We start from the raw sequence: 27,892 nt of genomic DNA on the forward strand, positions 1-27,892 counted from the left end.
AGTATCTCCACTTTATAGTCAAAATATGAAAAAAATTTAACCTTACATAAAATATATTCTAATCTGTTGTTTTCTCTTTATTTTATACACACACCTATAGAAATGCCCAATATTCAGCCAACATCAATATTAGAGGCCAAATTCCATCACAAGGACTCAGCTCTTAGCCCAGCGTGTGGCATGGAGTAGAAGCTCAATAAATACTTCATAATGACCTTGAGTAAAATGTCTAACTTTTAATATTGGCTTTGTTTTTGGTTCCTATGATTGCTACTTTAGGAGAAGCAGTCAATGACCAGGTTTTAGAGATCTTTCTTTCTTTAGGGTTTTAATTTGTCAACATGGAATTTGATCTATACATCAGTCATATGTTTTATATATCCTCAATATTCATGTGAAATAGGCAAGGGGCTGGTTTTTCTAACCTCAATTCAATAATGAAGACAGAGAAGTATGGAGAATGACAACTGTGGGAAGTTAGTTGGTAATCAGGCTCCCATCTAATATACAAATTGTCAAAAGCTCACCTTCTCCAACTGTATAGGCTACGGAGGTAGGTTTCTTGTTTACAGCTGCATACAGAGCTTCTGGCCTGCCAAATAAACACACAAACAGATAAAACAGGGACATCAACAATCAAAGGACAAGAAAGGTATTTGATGAATACAGCAGGTGTTAGCAGCACATTTTTTTAGGGCTTTCTAAAATTAATTTAACTATTACCTCAGTACACAGGCTACAAATATTCTCATACACAAAATCCTAGATTAAGAACTACTAAATATCAAACTTCTAAATTTTTAAATATATCAAAGTAATTTCAACATGTTTTATCAACAGTTTTTCAAATGTGCTATTACTTTGCATCTCTAAAGGGACTTAAAAGACATAAGTGCCCGGATGGCATGGCTCAGTGGTTGAGTGTCGACCTATGAACTAGGAGGTCAGGGTTCGATTCTGTTCAAGGGCACATGCCCAGTTGTGGGCTCGATCCCCAGTTGGGGGCATGCAGTAGGCAGCCGATCAATGATTCCCTCTCATCATTTATGTTTCTATCTCTCTCTCCCTCTCCCTTCCTCTCTGAAATCAATTAAAATAAAAGAACAGTCTTAAATGGGCAGTTATTTGGTAAATTACATATGGAGCATGAATCAGTATAGGGAAAAACAAAAGTAATACATAAATCTTACAATTTGTTTAGAGCACACAACATTAAAATATATATATTACTGAACAACATCAGACAATAAAAAAATAATAGCACTGCCTAACCAGTGTGGCTCAGTGGTTGAGTGTTGACCTCTGAACCAGGAGGCTGACTCATCAGTGAAGCACCAACATCCACACCTCATGAGAACACTCAGAAATGCTTACTCTTCTCGTCGGACTTCACTCCCAGGGATGATTTTGACATAAGATTTTGGAAACCATCCTCTTCCTCCATGGACCTCCCCAAACCACCAATTTTCTTGCTGCTCCAAGACAGTAATAACATCATGTTTTGAGAAGTTCAAGTGGTTATCTTTCTTTGCAGTCCAGGAACAAAGGGCCTGTGCTTTTAGGTTTTCTACAACCTGTCCCTGTGAATACAAAACCACAAAATTAGAAACAAAACATTAATAATCAGGATATACTTCCTGTTCAAACAGCAGATGAGTTTGGTATGGTGGTGACTTATTACTAACTAGAGGCCGGGTGCACGAATTCGTGTACAGGTGGGGTCGGGCCGGCCTGTGCTGGTCAGGGGGAGGGGATGTGGTAGGCTGGCCGGCCGGCCCCGCCCCTGATCGGGATGAGGGGGGTCAATCGGGTGCGGGGCAGGTCAGGGTGAGGGGACGCAGCCAGCTCGGGGGAGGGGCCATGGGAGGTTGGCTGGCCAGCCCCACCCCCAATTGGGTCCCTGATTGGGCTGGTTGGCCAGCCGCAGCGCGAGTCATAGCGACCGGTCGTTCTGGTCACTTGGCTTTTATATGTATAGATAGATGGTGACTTAAGACAACCTTAATCTACTGACCTAAAATTGTATATGACAGACAACCATCTGAGTAGCCTTCTGGTAAGTTAAAGACTGAATGCCTACCATGCAAGGACAAATCTTGGCATTAAGTACCACTGGTACAGAAAGTGAGCACTGGCTACTCTGTATGTAACAGAACAAACGAAAAGGGAAAGTTACTGCAAGCCTGTCTCTCCTCCAGTGTCCAATGTCTCCTCCGGCAGTGGACTCAGGTGACTCCTCAGAGGAGGAGTGGTTTTGTTTGGCTGACAAGGCTAATCTCTTTCCCTCTGCTCTAATCTTGTCAGGCCCTCCAATTTTCTAAAAACAGTGTTACACTGTGAAGTCCCTCTCCTGAATCTTCCATCTCTCTACTTTTCTACCTACTTGTTCTTCCAAATTTCTTAAAGAAAGAACAGTCTTAAACTTGCTTTCCAATTTCACCCCTTAATCCATTCTAACTTAGGTTTTATACCCATTATACTGAACTTCTTGAGGTAATTGGTAACAAAAAACCAAAAGCTTCTTCCAAACTTTATTTTCTCTGACATAATTAAAACCTTTGCAGTTCCTCATAATTAAAACCTTGACAGTTATTTATTTATATGTCTGTCTCATTAGATTATGACTTCTTAATGGCAGGGATTTTTTTTTCCATTAAATTTCAAGCACATAATAAAATGCCTGGAACCTACAGTCACACAATAAACATTTTCTGTGTGAAGGTAAAATCTCTAGGACCCCATTCTGATGAAGTCTGCAATTTTTAAATATAATGTTAATTAACAATGCTTGCAACAGATATATCTAAGTTAGAGGCTAAATATACATACCACAGTTCCCACACAAATGATTTATTTAAGAAAAAAACAAAACAAAACCACAAAAACCCCCAAGTCCAAATCTCTTCTTATAATAACTACAAATTAAGAACACTATAATCTGATTTATAAAAATGGTATTTTGAGGTTAGAAGTCTTAGCTGCTAACAACTTGATACCATGAGAATAAATTGTTGAAAAACCTCTAAGTAATAATAATTTCTTCATATCACATGTGAATGATAAGAACAAAACTAAGTGCTACAAACTGGTTAAACAAGTACGTGATGCCTTTGTACAAAAATCTTCATTCTATTTTATATGCATCAGGAGCAACGTCAAAAGATAAAGCACAAAATATTAAAGATCCATACCTGTCCATGAATAGGGGACACAGATCCAGGGGACACAGTGCGAGTAAAAGCTGACTTTTTCTGCCATGATGTATTAACAGTTAGGTTTGAAAAAGATACATTTTGATAATCAGTCACTGATACTGGCTGATTTGAAGAAAGTGATCTGTAAATATAAAACTTTTGTAAGTATACTTAATTGTTTAGAATCTAATGAAGCACTACCAATGTATTAATTTGTAATATAATACAGGATGTTTAAACACAATTTGTGGAAAAAAGAATTCATGAACAAACTACTGACCTATGTCTTAATTACCAAGTTTAAGTATTAATATCAGAACAGGAGGTACTCTTGAGGAGTCCAGTACAGATTATAAAACAAGTCACAGGCTGACATAAATGCATACTGGGCATTCACTCATTTGCAGAGCTATATAAACTCTACTGTTAGCTAAAAACTTACTCAGAAGAAGTTGAGGTAGCAGATAAAGAAACTGTGGGAGGAAGTATGGCCTTTTTAGGAGACACAGATTTTTCACTTGATGGCATTTTTTCTACATAGTTGCATGGAAACCAGCCAAACTTCCCTTGGAAACTACCATAAAGCCAACCAGGTTCTCCTGTGGTTTTTTCATCAACCTATGGAAACGAAAAGAAGGGTTAACAGTGGTTAGAAAGCCACACGTGTACAGTGGAAAGGGATGCAGACTTGCACACCACCATGGTGACACTGCTAGAGTCAAGCTGGTAGCCGAGATGTCTGGCTAAGGGGTGGCCGTGTATGCAGCACCGATATGCTGGACACTGTGATGATGCACAACCCACCCGGGACGGAACACGATGTCATCATGCTGCTCAGAATGGCAGGCTATTTAAAACTTATCAATTGTTTTATTTCTGGAATTTTCCATTTAATATTTTCAGACCGTGATTGACCAAGGGTAACTGAAATCACAGAAAGTGAAACTACAGATAAGATATCACATTGTATTCAGTTTATGAGAAAAAAAAGACTTGTTTCCTACCTGTATTATATCCCCAGAATTAAAACTCATCTCATCATGGCTCCTTGCTTCAAAGGGATATAAAGCTCGATAATTCACCAACTCACTAGCTGGCTCACCTAAAGAGAAGATAATAGTCATTATTTGCTACTTTCATGTATCCATTTTGCTATGACTCAATAAAGAACACTCAAAAGAAAAAACTGAGAATCAAACTGTATGATGAAAATCCACTTGTACAGTCCTGCTAGGATTTAAATATCCTGAATAGTCTTGGCATCACTATAAAAGCACAAGGATGTTCATGTGAAGTAAGTTGAAGGCAGTAAAACAGAGAGAGATAACTTGCAGGTGTGCCCTGTGCAAGGCTCTAAGGGAGTGGAGGCGGCTGAGCCGTGCAAAGTGGAAGCAACAAGTGGCTTATTAGTTTGACCTGTGAAGTCAGAATGTAACAGGGAAAAAGAGCACAAAAAGGGAGGTCACAAATGAGAAGATTAGCAAGTAACCAGGGTTGACTAAAGAAAGATCTATACATTTATCAGTATGGTTCTAAAAGAAAAACCACAGAAGGGCTCACAAATACACTAGGACTTGATAAGATTAAAGTATTTTACTTTGGTCATTTGTAAAATAAATGTTTTTGCTTATAAAATTTTCAATACATTGTATTATTAAGGATTTAATGATCTGTACATTCAAAAGAGATATAATAATAAAAAATATTTTAGGAATGGTATATGAAAAACAAAGTAATGTTCTAAAAATTTTTAATGTGCAAAGACTTAAAATTTTGTTTCATTAAAATAAAGTTTAGTTATACGAGCTGAAAAAAATATTTGAAACTGTTTACTTAGATTATGAAAACCACGTCATGGTCTGTTCATATTGATGACTTACCTTCTTTTCTCAATGTTGTTTTAAGATTTCTACCCTCAGTCTTTTTTTTTCTTTAATATATTTTTTATTGATTTCAGAGAGAGGAAGGGAGAGGGAGAGATAGAAACATCAATGATGACAGAAAATCACTTACTGGCTGCCTCCTGTACACCCCCTACTGGGGATCAAGCCCGAAACCCAGGCATGTGGCCTGACCAGGAATCAAACTGCGACCTCCAGGTTCATTGGTCGATGCTTAACCAACTGAGAAATCCCTGCTGGGCTGCCCTCAGTTTGTTTTAATAAGTCTACATAGTTCTCATCCAAGTTTAATTTAGAAAAGAACTTCTTTTCTGATTCTAAGATAATTATCTGTTTTAATTTTTTTTTTCTTTTTGCCTTTCATCAGAATCTTTCTTTTTTCTTTTGTTGCTCTGTCTCAGAAAAATCAAATCTTATTTTTATCTGTATCCTTACATCGTTTCTCCTCAGTTTTCTTTTCCTCTTCTTGAACTTTTTCTTGGGTCTTTTCTTCCTGGAGCCGCTTTTGTTTTTCTTCTTCCTCCTTTCTAAGATTTTCTCTCCATAAGTTTTCTTTTCCTTGCTTTGCTTTCCTTTACATAAAAGAGAAAGAGTTTGTACAATGTCCTAATTTTTAAAAAATAAAACAGATCTTGCTCTTGACAAACTGAAGAAATATTACATCTATTTAGATATAAGATAATATATATTTAAATATCTCTCTATATATTTATATATATATCAAGCCTAAGCGACCGTTATTACCAAACGACCAGAACCACTGGTCGACCAGCCGCTATGATGCGCACTGACCACCAGGGGCAGAATTCAACATAGGAGCTGCCCCCTGGTGGTCAGTGCGCTCTCATAGCCAAACTCCCCAGGTCCCTCCCCCCGTCCAGCAGGCCCCGGCCAGCCCGGCCCGAATTGGGACTGGGAGAGGTGGCCCTGATAGGCCCTGATTGCTGGCCAGGCCTAGGGACCCCACCTGTGCATGAATTTCTTGCACCAGGCCTCTAGTAATCTTATATAGTAATTATATATTTATTATAGCAAAGAGATATGAGTAGCTATACCTATTTTTCTTTTGTCAGATCGGCAAAACATTTTTTTGGTGTGCTGCAGAATTTTAGTAATTAGTTTTTATGCGCCATGAGATGAAAAGCTGAAAATCGCTGCTTTAAGTGAATGGTTCTATGCTTCAGACACCACACTGTCCTACTTTTCTTTGCTATAAATGGAGGCAACTGATATATCTCAATGGTACAAAGAGAACTGCACAACATGAAATTCTATACTCAGTCTTATCACTCTACAAAAGTATTTAGTTTTTTTCATCTTTTAGGTCTGACTCCAAAGTCCATATTTTTCACTAATGAAACATAAAATTGGTTACTGTAAATTTAGTTCCTAAAGAAGAACTGAATTTCTAAAATTTAGAATTTAATTAGCATCTTAGGACAATCCCTTTATTTATCCTTTATTCCCCTTAAATTTTCGTAGGCAAACTAGAGGTATAGGTAACAAAATTAGAATTCTTATATTAATATCTTAAATAATAAAAGGCTAATATACAAATTGACCAAATGACAGAATGACTGGTCGCTATGATGTGCACTGACCACCAGGGGGCAGACGCTCAACGCAGGAGCCTCTCCCACCTCTGCGACAGTGCTAAAGTTGTCCAGGGAGCGGGCCTAAGCTGCCTGAGAGAGGGCGCAGGCCAGGCTGAGGGACCGCCCCGACCCCCAGACCACTGCACAAGTCTCATGCACTGGGCCTCTAGTAGTATAATAACTTTATCAGCTATATTACCTTATAGCCTCATCTTCTAGTTTCTTTTTTTGTATTAGTTCTGACCTTTTTCTTTCTATTTCCTTTAACTTGTTATATTTGATCTTATGAAGCTGTTCAAGGGCTAACTGCTGTGTATTGTAGCTTTTTCTCAGTTCCTAAGGAGAAAAGAAAAATAAGTCAATTAGGCCATTTGATTTAAATATTGTTTGTATATAATGAGTCATTTTTATTAAAAGACAAAAACTTAAAGCAAGTTAAACTAAAGTAAAAATATTAAAAGTTTAAAAAACATCTAAATGATTAAAAACATAACTGAATACAATATATATTTAGGCCATATAGCCATTGAGGACAAATACCTGTTTAAAATCATCTACTTTTGTATTAACTCATTTCTAAGGAACACAGAATCTTTACAAACCAATTCTTTGATTTGATAATTCATTTTTAATTTAAAAGCAATGCATTAAAACTTCTTAAAACAATGTGCTTGTTATAACATTTTAAAAGGAATTTCATTCAGCCAATTTTTTACATATGTAGTCTAATCGAGTATATCTAATACACAGCTTATTTAAGTTTTTACTCAAAATCCAAAGGACTACTGTTCCTGATCGCCAAATTAGTTATCCTACCGTCACCTGTGTAAATTAAAATCTCACCTGCCTTTACTCCAGAACCTTGGAAGCACAGGTTACGAAGAACCTGACCCACTAAAGATCCTACTGACAGATCTTACTTTCCCTCTAAGGAAAAGTACCCCCAATCATTATCCAAAGTCAACAGTGGTGACTGTGCAACACACTAAAGGTAATTTGAAGATTCATGATAATCCCTTCCCTAATAAGAACAACAAAATGTGTGTATAGCACATATATGTGCTCTCATTTAATCATCATAAGACTCTGCAAAGAAGGAAGAGCTGATATTGTCTGCTTACTTTCATAAAAGAAAGCAAAGTTTGGAGATTAAATGACAAATAGTTACACAACTAGCAAATGGCATGGATGAGACCAGAACTAATTTCTTTAGATTCCTAGGCCAGTACTTTTCTCATTGTTCCTCACTGCTAAAGATACAAAATTGTGTGAATTTCCTTAATGGAATAATGGCCTATCAAATGTCTCATCTTTTGGCTTTGCTATTTGTCTTAGTGTGACTTGAGCAAAGGAGTGAAAATTATCACTGATCTTCTATATGTCTATTACAGGATCCAATAAAACAATTTCTTAAGATACTTTACTTACTTACTTACTTATTTATTTATTTTCCTCACCAGAGGATATTTTTTTCCATTGATTTTTAGAGAGAGTTGAAGGGAGAGGGAGAGACAGAGAGAAACACTGACGTGAGAGAAACACATTGATTGGTTGACTCTCGCACGCCCGGGAGCCTGCAACTGAGGTACATGCCCTTGACCGGAATTGAACCTGGGACCCTTCAGTCTGCAAGCCATCGCTCTATCTACTGAGCCAAACTGGCTAGGGCTTTAAAGATACTTTTAATATTACTCATGTTTCACCATAGTTGCCTAAAGGAGTGATCAGATGCTCTACTATCCAAAAGGGTCATAGAGTTAGAACTAAATGTCTATCTTCTTTCAAGACCATTGGGACCAATTCCATCTCATCTGCCAACTGACCTTTATCTCTCTTACTACCTGGATTCTCTGCTTTTAATGCTGCTTTTCCCTTGATCTGACCCAAACCCCCAACCTTCTTCTCCTCAGACCCCTTCAATGCCCTAGAACTTCCTCTTAGTGGTCAGGAAACTCCCACAAGCCACATATCGTCTCTGAATGGAAATTCCCTTACCTCCTTTCTTTTTTGGCTGACCCCTCAGGATAATGCCTTTCTTCTAGTTCTTTCTCAGTTGATTATCATGTATTCCACTAAAATTAGGGCCAGGTGGTAACTTTAGTATTTTTCCTTGCTCTTTGTTGTCACTTACAGAATATTATTTCTCCTCACTCTTACAAACTACATTTTTCTGAGGCTTGTACCATCTAGCAATACCACCCTCCCCTTCCTCTTATTGTTAGGTATTGATCACCTGGTCACTGATCCACAGTGACTCATCTTTACTATTCTCCAAGTATCTGACATCCACATAGATGACCCAATCAAAAACCTCAACTCTCAGGCTGATCTCCTCAACCATGATCTTTTACTCCATCAAATCCATTATTCACATTATAACCTGCATCTTGTCATCAGAGACAGAACTACCATTGATCAAATATCCCATTCTTCAAACAACTTCTTATCCTTCGAGCTTTTCTTATACCTGGTACATCCACTTCAATAGTTTTCCAAACTCATTTAGACCTCCATTCTGTTGACCCCATCATGCTCTCTTTTTTCATCAGCACCTCTCCTTCTCACATCCATTCATGTCCAGTCCATATTTCAGAGCTCATCTTTATAATAATTATTGTGTCACGGTTGTAACTCCCTTGTCCCTTCCTCTTTGGCCATTTCTATTAAAACCTCAAACCTGCATAAACCTAAGAACTTATTTCATCAGCCTTCTCAGTGCTTACACCTAAACAGTTGAAATTGGTGGAGAAAAATGATACAATTAGACATGCTGTTTTCAATTTAAATTCACGATCACCAACTTCAAACAGGCATTCAACATTGCTCAGCACACCTACTGTTTTCCTCTACTAAGCTTGCACCCTCCACTCCAGAGATGTCTACTTCTTTGCCCTAAAACTTCCTCATCTTCCATCCATTCTCCGCACGACCAGCTACTAAGCTTACCTCATTAAACCATCAGACTACAACTCCCTCTTCTTTCCATCTCAAAATCAATAAAACTTCCTGTGTCTGCACCCATCTTCTTTTAGTCTAATTTGAGTTATTCCATGTTCTCAATTGCCCAGGAAGATTCCTTATAATAGTCCAATTTACTTCCAATTTTAAGTCTTGAAGCTGTCAACTTACTATTCTCCACCAACAAATCTAACTGCACTCACACCCATCTTTTTCCCATGTGTGTTTTTGTTTTCAATTTGATTTGTACTTATTTTTAATTTTATTTATTGTCTAAAGTTTTACATATGTCTCCTTTTTCCCCGCTTGACTCCCCCGCACCCAGCCATTCCCACCCCGGGCAAGCCTCCACCGCCCCAGTGTCTGTGTCCATTGGTTATGCTAATATGCATGCATACAAGTCCTTTGGTTGCTCTCTTATTTGGGTCAAATGGGAGTTCCATTTTTAGTTTTTTGAGGAAACTCCATACTGTTCTCCACAGTGGCTGCACCAGTCTGCATTCCTACTAGCAGTGCAGGAGGGTTCCTTTTTCTCCACATCCTCGCCAGCACTTGTCATTTATTGATGACAGCCATTCTGACAGGTGTGAGATGGTATCTCATTGTTGTTTTGATTTGCATCTCTCGGATGATTAGTGACTTTGAGCATGTTTTCATGTGTCTCTTGGCCTTCTGTATGTCCCCTTTCAAAAAGTGTCTATTTAGGTCCTTTGCCCATTTTTTGATTGGATCGTTTATCTTCCTTTTGTTAAGTTGTATCCCCCATGTGTTATATTGGAAGTATTCTTTTTATCTAATCCTTTAAATTCTGGATTATCTTAATCTGCTTCCCTAGGGACTTTATCAACCATCATTTTATATATTCAATGTCACTCAATCTCTTTCACTTTCTTCCTTCCTCTTTTTAAAAACATATATTTTTATTGATTTCAGAGAGAACGGAAGAGAGAGATAGAAACATCAATGATGAGAGAGAATCATTGATTGGCTGCCTCCTGCACTCCCTTCTGGGGAATTGAGTCTGCAACCTGGGTATGTGTCCTGACCGGGAACTGAACTTTGACCTCCTGGTTCATGGGTCAATGCTCAACCACTGAGCCACTCTGGCTGGGTCCTTTCTCTCTCCTTATCATCTCCTTCAAATCTGTCTTTCTTCCTCCTTTCCTTTTGCATTTAAAAAAAATAGCCTTTACTTAAAAGAATAAATTACATGGAGTCAGAAGTGTTCTTAAAATATGAAATACTAGTACATGGTTCTCTGCTGTTTTTTGACTAATTTCATTGTGCTTTTTTTCTCATAAACTCTACATAGTAACCCTAAATGCTGCATATTTTCTGACTGAGAATATTTAAAACCATTCATTCATTCAACATGTATTTATTGCCACCCACTATCTTCCATGCACTAGGTGCTGGTAATTTGGCAATGAAATTAGTCAATCATCATTAAGACATTTTGAGTTGGATGTGGTTGCCTAACCATCATCTCCATCCTTTTATCTTATCCCTTTACTATGTAGCCATATGCCTCACTGAAAGCTGATCCTACCTCCAAGGCTGGTCCTAATTTTTCTTTTTTCTCCCCTGGCTTTACTGAGGTATAACTGGCAAGTAAAAATTTATATATTTTATACACCGTGAAATGATCACCACAATCAACCTCATTAAAATAGCAATCTCCTCACATACGTAGTTCTCTCTCTCCTCAGTGTTAAGAACTTTAAGATCTATCCTCTTAGGAAATTTCAAGGAAATAAAACAATATTGTTAACCATAGTTACCCTGCTGTACATTAGATCCCAGAACTTACTCATCTTACATAAGCAAACTTTGTACCCTTTATCCTTCAAGTCTTTCTTCCAAAGTTTTCCTTTGACCTCATGCTCTGTTCACTCTCCTCTTAAGAGTTGCTCACACTCAACCCTTCCTCAACTCCCATTCCTGATCTGTTGCAATCCTGCTTCTGCTTGTCACTCAACTGAAATGGCACTTCAAAGGTCTCCTTGTTGACAATTCCATGGACCTTTTTCACTACTATGTTAACTGATTGCTCTGTATCACTTTACCATGATGATTACAAAGGGACTCTATTCTTGCTTTCTGAGACACCATGGCCAGTCTCCTGACCACTCTGACAGTATAGGTCTCATCCCCTTTTAGTTTTCCAATTGCCCCTGATGAAAGTCTGAATAAGCAGTGAAAGGCTAGAAGGCAGGAAGCAGAACGAAAAAAGCAAAACAAGAGGTAAGAATAATCTGCTGGCCTGTGGAGAATCAAATATTATGTGAAAGAATCAGACTTGGGCGTGTGAGTATAATCCACAAGTCATCATTAAACACATTTTACAGATAAAGATACTTAAGTTTAAATTTTTGTGTAATTTGTAGCAAAAGTTCTAAAATCAGATAATTTGGCCATTTTGCTATAGCCACAAAGGAAAAGCTAATGCTGTTGTTCCAATTTGCCCTATCTTTGCTTAGGTAACAAATGAGCTCTATTTATCGCATCCCTGTCTTGGCTGTGCATATGCAAACTACTGCCTACAGCCATCCATTTTAGTCCCCGGTTGAATGCAGTCAAAATCCACTAGGTTAGCACATGGTATATTTGAAGCACCTTTCTTTAAACTACAGTAAGTCCTCACTTAACATCCCGTCAATAGGTTCTTCAACTTTTAAGTGAAACACCGTATAGCAAAACTAATTTTACCACAGGCTAATTGTTATAAACAAGAGTTAAGTTTCTATGGCATCTCATCAATGTTATAACAAGAACGACATTGAATAAACCATTACTTGAGGACATGCTGCATATTAAAACAGGAATTCATTGAGTATTTTAAATACTCATATGCTATATATGACAAAGTGAACTCTTTATTTATACGTGTGATTTAAACATTTTTATTTGAAGTGCAAGCATGTCTAAACATGAAGCTGGTAACTAGATGTAACTAAAGCTGCCCCTGCATTATTGGTTAAAATAGTTCCATAAAGCAGTATTAGAAAGCAACCCATTATATGTATGATATAACCTAGTCCTAGATTTCAGAAAATAAAAGCTTTATTTTAAACAGTTATTTTCAGTGATATGTGTAAATGACTTAATCTCACACTCCTTTATCATTCCTTTTAATTCAATCAGTGATAATCCAATCAGCTAACCCAGCTCACAGGGATGACGTAAGAGAACCCGGTGATATTTCTAAGTGTCTGGGCTCCTTATGAGAAAGGCAATCATATTGATTTCTGGCATTAGAATCAAACAGGCAGTTAGATAGCAGAAGGATATTCAAGCAAGCAGGAAGAAAAAAAGTCTATATTATGTATGTTATTTCAAACAAAGATAATCAGATAAATGCAAAAAATAGTCTAGTTAAAAAAAAAAGAAAACAGTAAAGTAACTCAAAGCAAAGGGGCTAGATATTAGAAAATAACCTTAAGTAAGAGGAAGAGGTTGTTGAGACAGCTGAGCAGAGACAAAAGGCACTGAAGAACAGAGTCATCCATATTCCCACACTGCAAGATAAGGCAGATAAAAAGCCAATTAAACTATGTACAGATTAAAAAGAATAATGTAGGGAAGTTAACTTGGCTGGCTTGTCTGTCCATCAATGACAAATTATTTGGTTAATTTTTTTTCTAAATATATACATGTGTGAAATGTATTATTAATATGCACCTCAAATTTCTCTTCCTTAGTTGAACCCACATCACCTCTTTTTTTCTATTTGTTTATTCTAGAATTTGTGTCATGTTATTCTAAACAGCAAGATAAAAGTCATATAGCTGCCTGAAAAGCTATGTAATACTTTATGCTCTGAAAACTTTATGCTTGGTTAGAAAAGGAAAACTTTATGCTCAGTTAGAAAGGAATAACTCCCAAATTTGAATGATGTGCCATCAGTCTGGTTTTTAGCTTTTCATAGGTATAGTTTCAGCATACAACTAATTCTGCACAAAATGAGAGGCATACAATATATAATTTGGATTTCTGCTCTGCACTGCAGCAAATAATGAATCATGAACTTACTTTCATGAAAAGTTTATAGTGCCAGAGTATGCTTTAGATCTCACTGATTATTACATTATTTCACAAAGGTTAAGTAAATTAAATTGTAACAAAGAAACAAAAAAAAAATTTAGTGTGTTAGAAGAGCTTCTACTAGGTCTATTATAAATTTTCCATATTCCCGATTTTAGAATTTTGCCCAAGATCATGCTGGCCGAGATGCATTCTTTGATACTGACAAAGGCAATTATTCTTAAAATGTGTAAATGCCAATAAAAACGTCATCAAAAACTGAAAACTATAGTAAATGATGGTTAGTTACATGACACAATGTTTACATCTACAAAGAACATGTAAAACAATCTTGCAATTCTAGTACAGCTCAAATTATAAAATAAATTATGAAAATGTACTATTTATAAAAATAATTTCACATATTCATTCTACTAGATCAAAATAAGGAAGGTAAGAAGGCAGCTAACTAAAAATGAATGTAATAGAATATAATAAATACCTTTAGCTGACTGTTAAATGAGTCCATTTCTGATAACTTAGATGCAGTTTCTTTTTCCAGCGCATCTAACTGTTCTTTAAGTCTTTGGCATAATTCTTCCTTTTCTAATGATTTTTTATGAAGTAGACTGACCCCTAAATCTGAAATACAGACATAAGACAGTTTACATTTGGTAGAAATTCCTATGTCTTTACAAGTAATTGGCATTTACTGTCTGGTCAAATTGGTGTAACCAGAGAAAGACAAAGGATGTACATGCATAATGTGGATCAGCTGAAGAGATAAAAACTCAGTGGTCAAAATTACCCCCTTTCAAATTAGATCCTGGGAAGCTCTTCATATAGAAATGTGTAAGCAGTGGTTCTGCACTCAAAAAGTACCAGGACTTGAAGTGGTGCTCCACTTGGGGTAAGGCTTTTCACTAACCTGATCCTCAGACTCTCTTTCTATACAATGGGCATCATATCTCTGATCTCATTTATGAGGTGATGGGTATAAAGCCATTAGTATAAAGTCTGGCCCACAGTAAATACTCAATTAACAGCAGCTACTGTCAAAGTAGCTTTCTATTTATTCTTCGTGCTTCCAAGAACAGGGGAATATTCATAGTTAGGACTCAATAAATATTATAAACTGGATTATTTAGTAATGTTCCCAAGGAAGTAAGAACAGAGGGCTTCCTTTTATATAACCCTTTCTCACATAGTCAGGCAGGGATGGAGAAATTAGATAGAAATATACACTGAGTGGCCAGATTATTATGATCTCTGAATGCATATGTGTGTGTATATATATATTAGAGGCCCGGTGCATGAATTCGTGCATGGGTGGGGTCCGGCCAGCCTGGCCAGGGGGAGGGGACATGGGTGGTTGGCCGGCCTGCCTGCTGGTCAAATTCCTGGTCGAGGGGACAATTTGCATATTAGCCTTTTATTATATAGGATATACACAGAGTAGCCAGATTATTATGTGTTCAGAGATCATAATAATGTGGCTACTCAGTGTATAATGCAGATTACATTACAATAAAATAAAATAGCAATCTTACTATGTATTTACATACATATTTAAACTTTATTACATTTTTTAAAGTATAGACATCTTGTAAAAAACTATAAAATATTTTTAAAAGCTAGTGTAAAATAAAGCATACACATTAAAGAGTAAAAAAACTCCCCTTTATCTCAACTCCCAGCTTATTCCCTGCATAGGCATTTACATTTAGATATGAGCATAATCAATACTTATTTCCAAAGGATTTTAATGGGATCATATTGTCTACATTGCTCAACAATTTGTTTTAAATTTAGTAAACATCTCCTACAAAACAGTTCTTTACAATTCATGCAGGATATGGCCAAAATGTACGGTCTTGTGTTAGAGCCAAACGTAGATCTTGCTTAATTGTACTCTGGAATTTTATTTTATTAATATTTGAAGTATGTAAATAGAAATCTTATCAAGATAGGAAGACATATCACAATTACTATTTATTTTTATTAATATAATGTTCTAACATGATATTTTTCACATTAATTTGAAATTTTTAACTACAGACAAAAAATGTTATTTATAACAGAATAATGCTATCTTAAAAAGTAACAGAATATACTGATACAGTCAGTCATTCAGAAAAGAATAAAAGGCAAAACAAACCTTAGAGACTTACCAGGTGTGTTACCGAGCTGTATGTTTTTAATTCTTTCGTTTAATAACTGCTTCTCAGGTACCAAATAGATAAGCTTATTTTGATATTCCTTATAAAAAGAAAAAGTAGTGCTTGATTAAAACTGTAATGCCTACACTTTTTTTGCAAACTTCAAAACATGATTTAATCACTCTTGAAACTTAGTATAGGAATAATATGTAGTTTCAACTGCTCACAACTTGTGAATAAACTAGAATGGAGTACACATGATTGAAAATACAATTATTTAGCCCTCGCCGGTTTGTTCAGTGGATAGAACATCAACCCTCGGATTGAAGGGTTGTGGGTTCGATTCTAGTCAACGTACTTTGGTTGCAGGCTCGCGTGTGAGAGGCAACCAATCGAGCAACCAATCGATGTGTGTTTCCTTCTGTCTCTCCCCCTCCCGTCCACTTTCTCTGAAAATCAGTGGAGAAAATATCCTCAGGTGAGGATTAACAAATAAACAAACAAAAAATACAAATGTTTAAAGAAGTCCATTTATGAATGACTGGCTGAGATTAAAAGGTGTGAAGAAAGCCATTGTTAATGGGGTACAACTGGAGCCTTAAACTTTTCAGCACAATGATGGATGGCAGTGGGCCCAGGCTAAGAGGTGCCTTTGGTATCTGCGCTATGTGGTATGTGTAAGAAGGCCATGACACTCCAGAATAAATAAGTGTATATCAAAGAGGGACTAAAAACTCCGGGATAACTAACAGGTTTAAATCAGATGGGAAATGTTATTGAGTCTTTGCTATATCCATGGTGCCAAAGTGAAAAAACAGCTGATTAACTGCTAGTCCATATAGAAAGGGAAATTTGGTAAGAGGACTCTAGAGATACAGAATGCTTTTAGAGTCCCTATTCTGCAAACTATGGCAACTGAACTAGATCCTAATGCACAAGTAAAGGATAGAATTACCAAGTCCCTGGGGGACACAGTCAACATTCTTCTACAATTCTGAAAAGAATAATGTTAAGTCAAAATTTCCTAAAGTAGTAGCAATAACCTTAGTTTAAGATATATAAACTTAAAACACAAAATGACAAATGTCCATTTAGGTATAGATACTAAGCAGACCATAACCAGATGTCTACCAGAGTGTTAGGTGGTCAATGAACTTCCTGATATAATACACAAGATTGTGTATATTCACTTCCTTCTGGGAAGGTGGTCTATCAGAGACTTGAAGGGGTTCTTGATACCAAAAATCGAAACCACTCTATTAGGAAGAATTATTAATTACGTTTCACGCTTAAGGACAATTCAGCAGCAAAGGACTTACCTGAAGTTCTTGCTGGAGCTGCTTGATTTCCATAATTTCCAGGTCACACTGCTTATCCAGAACTTCCAGCTCAGTCTTTTGAGTTTGCTTTCTGAGTCGGACATCTTGAAGTCTGCCTGAGATCTGCTGATGTTTGCCATTCTACAGGAAGAGCAGAGATTTTCAATGGAAGCTAAGAAGAGGGTTGAGGTGTTATTGGGCTGAACTGTGTCCACCCTAATTCATATGTTATTGTCTAACCCCCAGTACCTCAGAATGTGACTGTATTTGGAGAAAGGGTCTTTAAAGAGGCAATTAAGGGTTAAGTGAGGTCATATGAGTGGGCTAAGACCCAATCTGATTGGTGTCCTTATAAGAAGAGAAAATTTGAACACAAAAGATACCAGAAATGCAGAAGCAGAGGAAAGACCATTTGAGGACTCAGTAAGGCAGTCATCTACAAATAGAGAGGCCTCAAAGGAAACCAAACCTGCTAATACCTTCATTTTAGACCTATAGCCTCCAGAACTGTGAGAAAGTAAATTTGTTAAGCCACTGGTTTGTGGTTTGTTATGGCAGCCTTAGAAAACTAACACAGTAGGATGTGAAAAAGATCATGGATAATCAAAATTTCCTATTTGAGCCAAAACTGGTTTGGCTCAGTGGATAGAGCGTCAACCTGAGGACTCAAGGGTCCCAGGTTCGATTCCGGTCAAGGGCATGTACCTTGGTTTCGGGCACATCCCCAGTAGGGGGTGTGCAAGAGGCAGCTGATTGATGTTTCTAACTCTCTATTCCTCTCTCTTCCTCTCTGCAAAAAATCAATAAAATATATTTTTAAAAAAATTTCCTATTTGAGAAGTACACACGAAAGGGATATATGCTGTGTTCATCCTAGACTTCATGTTATCTTCTTCAGCACATATAAGCATAGATTCTGGACTTTTTCAGACTCAACACAATAATCTATACTACTGCTCGGTGTGTAACCCAGTTCTTTAGGGGAAAAAAATCATCAATCTTAAGGTATTCTCCAATTATATTTTTAAGGAAAAATATATAGTCAAGATGATGGCTTAGACAGGTATCCAATTAGCTACATAAAGAAGTTGAAGTTTTTTAGGCCTGTTTTGTAGTACTGTGGCATGATTAATAATTGTGGTATTCAATGGGGGGATAAGGACACATATGTAATACCTTAATCAATAAAGAAAAAATAAAATAAATAATTGTGGTATGCTTTCCTACCCATTTGAAGGCTTAATATAGTACCTTTATAACTAAAAACATTGGGATAATTCAAAAAATCTACTTCAAGTCACCCACCAAATAAATAAATAAGATCTAAGTTTGGCTCTACCACATGGCTACAATGCATTTTTGCAAAACCTTACTACACTATTAGATCAGACTTCTGTAATTCTAGGGTCTAGTAGAATAGTATGCCTTACCCAGACCCTTTATAGTTTTTCACTCTGCATTTCAAAGTCTTTTAATAACCTGACCCTCTGACATCTGATTTGTAAAATATAGTAAGTATAATGGCTAATATTAGCTAATAACTACAGTCTTACAGAACTAAAAGGAATTGTAATAGATCACTTATGTCAGCAGTTTCTAATGATTTTTTATTTTTAGAAGTAGAATCATCTTTTCCAAGCAATTCATTCTTAGATAAAATGCCACTAAAGTAAAACAGACAAATGTGGAGCTTCCCTGCTGTGAAGGTGGGAAGAACTGGGAAGGGCGAGCATTGCCCTGGCTCCACGGCTCCCCACTCCCCCCGCCTGGTTATCCCTTTGTAGGCCGCCTGCCACAGACCAACGTGAAACAGAAACTTACTGAGCCAGCACCACTCTTTACTTTATAGACGGGCAAAGTAAGGCACAGAAAAGGGAAATGTCTGCCCAAGGGTACAGACACGGTTTGCCAGCATCTAAACTGAGACCACACATACTTCTCAGCATTTGAGCCAGTTATCCCTTTTTAGTAAACCATACTGTCCAGTTAAAAAGCACATATGAAAATATAACTGTTTAATTGCATTAAAACATGTTGTAGTCATGAGATGGATTTTTAAAACAATGACATTTTTCAACAGGTAATTCCAGCATCTTTCAGATAAATTTCATTTAAACTTTAGCCATACCAGTGCTTCCAATTCGAGATGAAGACTCTTCTTTTTAGAGTTTAACCTCACAATTTCTTCCTGCTCTCTGTTCCTTTGATTGAGGAGCTCCTGTCTGCGAATTCTCTCCCACTCTAAACGACGTTGTCTCTCAAGTTCCTGTTTTGCTGCCTGAGAATAGTGAATTAAAGTTAATTTCTAAATAAACAATTTTGCATCATTCAAACACTGATGAGATGACAAGAGTGAGGCAGGAATTGAGTGCCTATGGGTAACTGGGCAGACCTAGTTTTATCAATGGGCCTAAATTAAAGAACTTCCACAAAAATGACTTCATCCATCAGATTTATGGATTGACTCACAGGGAAGTTACTTTTGTAGTTACTTTTCTCTTAAAGGATGATTTCGTTAAAAAAAATATGTTACTAGGAATAACTGCACCTTTCTCCGGTACCGGGGAAGAACACAACTTCTATTCATATTATTTATAGTTATGGTGCTCCATCCCCAGGCTTTAAAACACAGCCTGCCCTCCTAGGAGCCCCACACAACACTGTTTATCCCCAGGACCTGAGCAAGCCCAGCCTCTTGATTCCTCACTAGACCTCTGTCTCCCCACTCCCGTCTTTCTGCCTCTCCAATTCCTTGGCCTCTTCACTCTGGATCCTAAGCTTATGTTCATTTGATGACCTGATCAAACTGACTTCTTCCCCTGGCTCACTAACCGTAGCTCCTCACTCTTCTCTGCTATCAGTTCTCCTCTGAGATGTCACCTGAAGACATGCTTTCTCTCACCACTTGCTGGCCCCGAACATCCCTCACAGGCAAGATTCAGATTTGTTTAAAGTAAGTAAGAATGAGGAAAAGCCACAACAAAACCAACCATTTTTTTAATTCAAAGAAATATAGTCACTTATTAAATGAAATTATTTTCTTAGGAAATAAAATAACCTAAAAATAACCTCTCGTCTTTCTATTTCTTTTCTCCTTTCTTCCTCCCGTTGTCTCTCCAACTCCCTCTGCTTTTCCAAGCGTTTTTCTAATTCAAGTTGTTTCTTCCATTCTTGTTCTTGCAATTCTCTCTGTTTTCGTTCCCACTCTTCCTTTTCTTTCTGGGCTTTACGTTCTGCCTCCCTCTGCTGCTGCTCCATCAGGGCTTGGCGTCGCTTCTCCAGTTCCATGTTCCCTCGCTCATAGTTGGCTTTCCGCTTGTCCTCAAAAGTAACTAAATAAGGCACAGTATAAGCATCCTCACACATGAAGAGCCTGCTGAACCCGCAATTCAGTTTCAACATAGTCATGCCTTGTGACCATTTGGCTATTACTCTTTGGATACTTCTAAGGATAATTTTAACCCAAATGTAAATAGTAAACTATTTCTGCTCTAAGAATATTCATTTTTAGAAAAAAAGTTCTAAGTTTGAATCCACCCAAGAGAGAAATAATTTTAACTATTTCTGCCTATAAAAATACTTTTCAACTTTTTTCTCAACATTTCTTTAAGGACAACCAAAGTTGGATGACTATATATTTGTTTTATTTGACATGTGCCATTAACTTATTAATATTTTAAAATATCTACATATGTACTTTTTCAACTAATATTTAAACTATTTTTTAAAATTCAAGATTTCATCACAAAATTTGCTCTAATGATTTCTCCTGAAGTGGGAGAAACACTTTAACTAGGATGCTAATACACACATTCTTGCCAAATACACACACTCTCTCTTCCTCCTATATACATACTCTCTTAATTTTGACAATCTTAATTTCATTGATGTCAAAATCCACCCCACTTATCAAACAGTTTCTTGTATAGCATATAAAATACTTAAAATGTAAAAAGTCTAAATATTCATTTACATTTCAAGGTAAAATTTAAGAGAACTCACTATAAATATACAACTTAGACACTCAATGTTACCTGGTAATTTTTTCTGAGGCTCCTCTTCTTGTATTTTCTGATATGAAGGCAGAGTTCCATTAATGGAATCAACTTGCTTTCCTCCTCTAAGAAAAGCAAACAACAAATAAATTGTCATGCAGTCGGGGAATTTTTAGACTAGATTATATAGATTACCTATGACCAGAGCAAATTAATATTTAGAACATTATATTAAAGATATTTAAAACACAGTATGGTCCGTAGTTATAATGAACAGCAGTATATGGATTGTCAAGCCAGAGAGATCTGATAAAATTGCTTTTTTGGGGTAAACTTATTCTCTTTAGTCATCAGTTTTCTTATTGATATCAATGAAAACACAACTACTTCTAATATCTATTCCTTCTCAGTAATTCATTAAATTCCAGAACCAAATGTCAGTGTAAATGTTTAACTCTCCGCTAAACTAGTGGAAATCCCAAAGTAGTACTCATGTCTGCCAAATGATCAAAACCACCGCTCTTCACCTGAGGGGTGGAGGGCACTCACCTAAAAGATGGAGGGACCAGCTCAGGAGGTAAAGTCAGAGGCAAAGGCTGTCCAGCTTTGGCCATGTCAGTGAGGTGCATCGCAAGGATAAACTCTTCAGCTTTTAGTTGTCCATCCCCATCAATGTCGGCCAGAGTCCTAAAGAAAATGTGAAAACTCACAAGTGAGAAAGAAAGTCTCAGTTTGGAATAAAATACTTTCAAAATAATTCATTTTTTTATTTTTGAAACAAGAATAATGATAGTGCTGGCCAGTGTGGTTCAGAAGTTGGTTGGGTGTCGTCCCATGCACGGAAAGGTTGTCAGTTCGATTCTCAGTCAGAGCACATGCCCAGGTTGCAGGCTTGATCCCCTGTAGGGGACATGCAGGAGGCGGCCGATTGATGCGCTCACATTGATATTTCTCTCTGTCCCTCTCTCTTCCTCTCGCTCTAAAAATCAATTTTAAAATCTTTTCAAAAAAGAATGATAGTAAAATAGTTACCATAACATATTTTAGTAAAATGTAGAGATACAGAAAAGTGAGTTAATTTTTACCCTTAATTTCAAAGCATGAAAGAGAGAAAAAAACTTTTAAACAGAAAGAAAACTATTCCTTTTGAAAATGTGGACTGCCTTTTTTCATGGTTAATTCACCTAGCAAATCACTTTTTTTTGTGTGTTAATCCACACCTGAGGAAATTTTTTCCCATTGCTCTTCAGAGAGAGTGAAAGAGAGGGGGAAGAGAGGGTGGAGAGGGAGGGAGGGAGAGAGAGGGAGAGAGGGAGAGAGAGAGAGAGAGAGAGAGAGAGAGAGAGAGAGAGAAACATCGATGAGAGAGACACACTGACTAGTTGCCTCCCGCATGTGCCCCCACTGGGGGTGGGGAGTGAACCTGCAACCCAGATTCGTGCCCTTGACCGGAAAATGAGCCATGACCCTTCGGTGTGCAGGCTGACACTCTAACCACTGAGCAACACTGGCCAGGACTCAAATCACATTTAATTCTACATTAAAAATGAGATATTTTCTAATTCTCCATAAATGGCATTATATAAAGCAAACTAGTTTTACTTATAATTAAATGCAAAGTTCTCATGAATAACATTTTGCACAATTTTATTTGCTTTCAAGGCTGTGTTAACTTTCAAGCAGCTACTTTTATGGAACATCTTTGAGTCACAAACTTTTATTGAAACAGTATCTTTCTTATAATAGAGGATGTACAGTTAAAAATCATAATTAATGGGTAAACTCACCAAATAGTAGCTAGCTGAGTTTGAGAAAGATTTGACTGAAGAAGGGCATTTCTAGCTTGAAAACCTGATTGAGTGGGAAAAACATTAAAAAAAAAAAAGAAAGTTCTTTAGCCTCTTTAAAGTCACACAAACCTAAATAGCTGTACCTGTAAAATAACACTGCAGCTATCCTGGGAACTTTCAACATAAAAATTTTTACCATGTGCCAGGCACTGAGCATTCAGCAGTAATAAAAACAACACATTCCCTGTCCCCAAAGAATTTAAAATCAGAATTAGAGGAGCCAAATGCTCAGAAGATAACTGTACACAAGTGAATGGCATGCAGGACTGAGCCACCAGTGCAGACAGTATTTAGAGGCCAACTTCTAGAGCCTCCTGGCACACCAATGCGACTGGAAGCACAGCTTCCTTAGCCTTTTCAGATCTCTCCCTCTGCTCATTCCTCTGTCTCTACTCTTCCTCTTCTAAATGACTTGTAAATGTTGATACTCCCCGAAGATCTGCCCTGGACATTCTTTTCTGTGTATTCATATCCATTTCTATGACTGTAAATAGCACCTAGAGGCTAGTGATTCCCAAATGTAGATTTTCAACCCAAACCTTCCTATAGCTGTTTTATCTGATCGCATCAGTATTAATATATCCCATTCTATGTTCCCTAGCACTTTAAAGCTCTATTACTTTTAAACACTTATTTTGCTTGGCCTACATTGTATTTCATTGCTGAGTGAAGAGAGGGGAAAGTCAGAAGGTGAGAAGTCTATTTGCCTATTACCCTCTGTTTATATCCCCTTCATTATTTTCAATTAGTAAAGTTTGGATGTTGTTCTACCATGCACTCAAATATTCTATGGGGGTCTAAGGCCAAGTTTTATGGCTACCTTTGAGCATTAAAGGATAAGCAATGCTCATGTGCCTTTAGAAAGGGCAAGTAGAGAAAGACCCATGAGGACAGGGATTCGCAGGGAGCTGAGGCTAAGTCCCACACACTCCCTCTTGTCATGTGAGCTTCTCCATTCACTCCCTACTCTGGAGGATGAGGTTTGATAATCTCAAGGGTGAAGTCTTTTGCATGTACATCTGTGTGCTCAACTTTATTGTAAGAACTTTGAAGAAAACATTCAGGTTATATCCATTTTTGAATTTTTACACAACTTTTATTATTTGCATATATCCAATGCCTGCCAAATTTTTTTGATGTTAAAATTTTAGATGAGCTATAAAGTACAAATTCAAAGTTCTTCAATAGAAGTCCATTTAAAAAAACTTTAACTCACATTCTTAAGCATTGTATGCCACTTACCTGAGAGGTATCCACTCATGCTTTTGTCAAGACTATTAAATTTTTGCCGATATTTTAATCTTGAAGGCTGAGGAACTGCCCACTCTGTGGTCCCAATCTTGGGCGAGTTCCCTGAGAGTGAAGCAGTTGAGGAAGTTGAGCTATAACAAAATTTATTAAAAAATGTTATGTTACTAAATAAAATATATTTAGTTCAACTTTATAAGGCAGACAGTAAGAATCATATCTTCTATAATACAACAGTAATTGCTATTGTATTTGATATTGAAAAAAATTCAAACAATTATCCTTATTCTTAGGAAAGCAAATACCATATGAAGTATAGAACTACCATATATCAAGAACCTACAATGTACCAGGCCCCATAATTGCTGGGGCCTTTACAAATATTACTTCTAATCCTCCTGACAAACTTAAAAGGTATTACTGTCCCAGCTTTTATATGGTTCAGTGATGTAAGAAAAAAAAAGTTATTTACTCAGTGAGTGTTTAAGCTAGGATACAAAGATTCTTCTGGGTCACTGCTTTAAAGAGCATTATTGTGAGACAACTGGGTAAAGAAAATGTGGTCAATATATACAATGGAATATCACTAGGCCATAAAAAAGAGTGAAATCTTACAATTTGTGACAACATGGATGGACCTAGATGGTATTAGTCAAAGACAAATACCATATGATTTCACTTAGATGTGGAATTTAAAAAACAAAATAAAGGAACAAATAAAAAAGAAAGAAACTCATAGATACAGAGAACAAATCGATGGCTGCCAGGTGGGGGGGCTGGGTGAAAAAGGTGAAGGGATTAAGAAGTAAAATTGGCAGTTAGGAAGTGGTCACGAGACTGTAAAGTACAGCACAGGGATACAGTCAATACTATTGTAATAACTACGCCTGGTGTCAGGGGCTGTTGGATTTTTTTGGGAGGATGACGTTATAAGTTGTATAAAAGTCTGGCTACTATGCTATACACCTGAAGCTAATATAATACTGAATGTCTGCTGTAATTAAAAAACTTTTTAATTTATAAAAAAGGGTATTGTGATTTATAGAAAGGGTGAGGAATGAACATTAATGTTTTCTGAAATTAAAGAATACTCAAGCAGAAGAATTTGCTCAAGAAAGAAATTAAGAATGTACAATGGTTATAAGATTTTTAAAAAACATACTTTTTTTAAAGGAAAAATATGTAGCTCAGGGCAAAAAATTTGACTGATTAAAAACATAGCAAAATATTTTTTCTTTACATGGAACATTTTTTCAAAGGTAAAATACCACAGGCATTTATAATTCTAAAAATGAAAACAATTATTTTATGTGAGTTATAAATAAGTAAATTTACCTTAAGTGTTTACATTTGGCCATTATAAAAGTAAAACCTGGATAAGTTCAGAGATTTTTAAAAAAAGTCATTTGTTAAATACTCCTTATTAAAACATAAAAAGTTGGAAGCTTAAGTATTCATACCTACTAGATCCTAAATCAATCAGAGACTGGGCTTTCTGTATACTAGCACCACCAAATCCTCCCATCATCATACTGTAAGATGACGTATGAGGCAATGCTAAAAAAAAGAAAAAAAAAGAAAAGAAAAAAATGAAAAAGTTTCACACTAAACAATATTACAAATTATGAAAGAAATTTGCCTCTATTGGAACAACATATCAGTATCTTTCTTCATATGAAATACTGATTTATTAGACGTAAAGTACTTACTTGAAGAAGAATAAGGAATGGATAAAGGCTGAATGAGACTGGCAGTTCCATTTGGTAAGGATGAAGTGCTAACAGAAGGCACCAAGGGAGCAGGCATCATTAAGGGAGGAAGGGTGGTCCCTGAAGTTGCAGGGGACAAAGCTGTTGCTATGGGAGCGACTGGAGGCAATGGCTGAGGAATGGACAGATTGGGCATGCTTCCCATTCCTAAAGGCAAAACAGAACGTATTTTCTAGTGCTAGTAAATCAATTATAAAACACATGCCAGAAAACAAGTTTATAGTGTAATGAGCAGACCTCATATTAACAGCTACACTATGGGCAAACTAGTCTTAAAAATACACAAAAGCAGATTTACCCCAGCAGTGAGGAAGGTAAACTACTGCTTTTAATATCAATAGTCTGACCTGTGTGAACTAAGAGAATGCCTACCAATGAGTTAAAAATTCTCTTCCAGTATCATGAGCAAAATTAAGCAGCCTTTTCCAATTAAATATTAGTATCCTCAAAGAGAGGATGTATCACCGGATCAAATGTGTGAGGATAACAAATACAGTGCTACTGAATTAAGACACATACACAGCCCAACTGCCCCCACCCAAAGGAACAAAGTGACAACTCTTATTCATTTACTAACTGAAGATTACTAAGTACATTATATAAATATAGTCACACAATGCTTTGGTATTTATCTCTAGAGTTCACCACAATAGTGAAAGAAGCTAGCTAGCATTTTAAGATCTAACATTTGGTATAGAGGCACATGTTTCAGGTACACAGAGCTATCTAGTTGAATATTCCATTTCAATGAGTGCTTCTCACACATAATAACAAATTGGCTAATGAAAATGAATGGAAAACTGGTTATCTCTGATGAATATGTAAATTAATTAGCACAAAGTCTTCAACTTTTAGCCCTAAAATTAGCTGGCTAACCTTTAAATTAAAGAAATTTCTACTTATGTATAATTTTAAATTACCCCCCTCCCAAATTAAACTATTTCAAGTGAGTTTAAAATTGTTCACATTTTTTCTGTTACTCATACAAAATATAGAAGAAATTAATTAAGATTAGTATTTAGGATCAGCTGTAGCGAGGGGGGATATTATAATTTATCATCCAACCGGGAATTATGAAAGGGCACACTAACCAGACTGTAAGCCAGGACAACAGACACAAATAAGGACTGTCCTGTGAAAACTGGAATACAAGGACACCCTAGCTATGACAGCAAATTTCATTTTATTTTATTATCATTTTAAAAATCAAACTTATTGAGGTGACATTGGTTAATAGGATCATATAGGCTTCAGGTATGGATTTTTATGTTACAAAAACTGTATATTGCACTGTGTTCTCATCACCCAAAGTCAAATCATCTTCTGTATGACAGCAAATTTAATATTTCTTATCTCAGACATGAAAATTAATTTGGAGTCTGGGGACTGTCATTTTATGCCAACAAATCCTTTTTTGATCACCAAATATTATGCCGAGGAATCAAGTTTAACGATCAAATGCAGCTAATTAAATTAATAAATACATACCAAAACGGGCAGAAATTAATGGGGAGAACATAGGAGGTTGTTTCATAATAGGAGGGAGAACCACGGGCAACTGCTGGCCTTGTAGCTTTAGTTTGATGAGTTTCATGGCTATGGAGAACTCTTGCTGATCCATCTTCCCATCTTTGTTCAGGTCTGATAAAGCCCTAAAAGGACAATGAGGTGGGTAGATTGTACATAGCGTTAACATACTTTTGAGGATGATAAAATAAAAACAATGATGAGCATTCACACATCGATCATCACTTAAGTATGGGCATGTGAATCTCAAAAAGCAGAAACCTATACATTAAGAAATACTGACCAGAAATAGTATATAATAAAACACTGTTAGTCTATATAGAATCTAGAGACCTTTGATGGAAAAACATTATT

General features: G+C 36.6%; 1 protein-coding gene across 3 annotated transcripts in view; it reads right to left on the minus strand.

The window, feature by feature from the left end:
- ITSN2 (intersectin 2) overlaps positions 1–27,892 on the minus strand; it is a 100,491-nt gene that overhangs the window by 42,748 nt on the left and 29,851 nt on the right. For 2 of the 3 annotated variants that reach the window (XM_028140324.2, XM_028140331.2), the window contains 20 exons: positions 27,500–27,663; positions 25,952–26,158; positions 25,703–25,799; positions 24,237–24,376; positions 22,932–22,995; positions 21,694–21,831; positions 21,184–21,269; positions 20,219–20,481; positions 19,278–19,427; positions 17,150–17,290; positions 15,843–15,930; positions 14,174–14,313; positions 13,086–13,166; positions 6,890–7,026; positions 5,531–5,667; positions 4,199–4,296; positions 3,637–3,812; positions 3,192–3,336; positions 1,375–1,580; positions 528–592 (listed from right to left, as the gene is read on the minus strand). In XM_028140324.2, coding sequence (XP_027996125.2) covers positions 528–592; positions 1,375–1,580; positions 3,192–3,336; positions 3,637–3,812; positions 4,199–4,296; positions 5,531–5,667; positions 6,890–7,026; positions 13,086–13,166; positions 14,174–14,313; positions 15,843–15,930; positions 17,150–17,290; positions 19,278–19,427; positions 20,219–20,481; positions 21,184–21,269; positions 21,694–21,831; positions 22,932–22,995; positions 24,237–24,376; positions 25,703–25,799; positions 25,952–26,158; positions 27,500–27,663 — 2,723 coding nt within the window. The remainder of the gene's footprint in view (positions 1–527; positions 593–1,374; positions 1,581–3,191; positions 3,337–3,636; positions 3,813–4,198; positions 4,297–5,530; positions 5,668–6,889; positions 7,027–13,085; positions 13,167–14,173; positions 14,314–15,842; positions 15,931–17,149; positions 17,291–19,277; positions 19,428–20,218; positions 20,482–21,183; positions 21,270–21,693; positions 21,832–22,931; positions 22,996–24,236; positions 24,377–25,702; positions 25,800–25,951; positions 26,159–27,499; positions 27,664–27,892) is intronic. The other variant, XM_028140334.2, reaches the window with a different exon arrangement.

This window comes from Eptesicus fuscus, chromosome 16, assembly GCF_027574615.1.
Source record: "Eptesicus fuscus isolate TK198812 chromosome 16, DD_ASM_mEF_20220401, whole genome shotgun sequence".
Classification (NCBI taxonomy): Eukaryota; Metazoa; Chordata; class Mammalia; order Chiroptera; family Vespertilionidae; genus Eptesicus; species Eptesicus fuscus.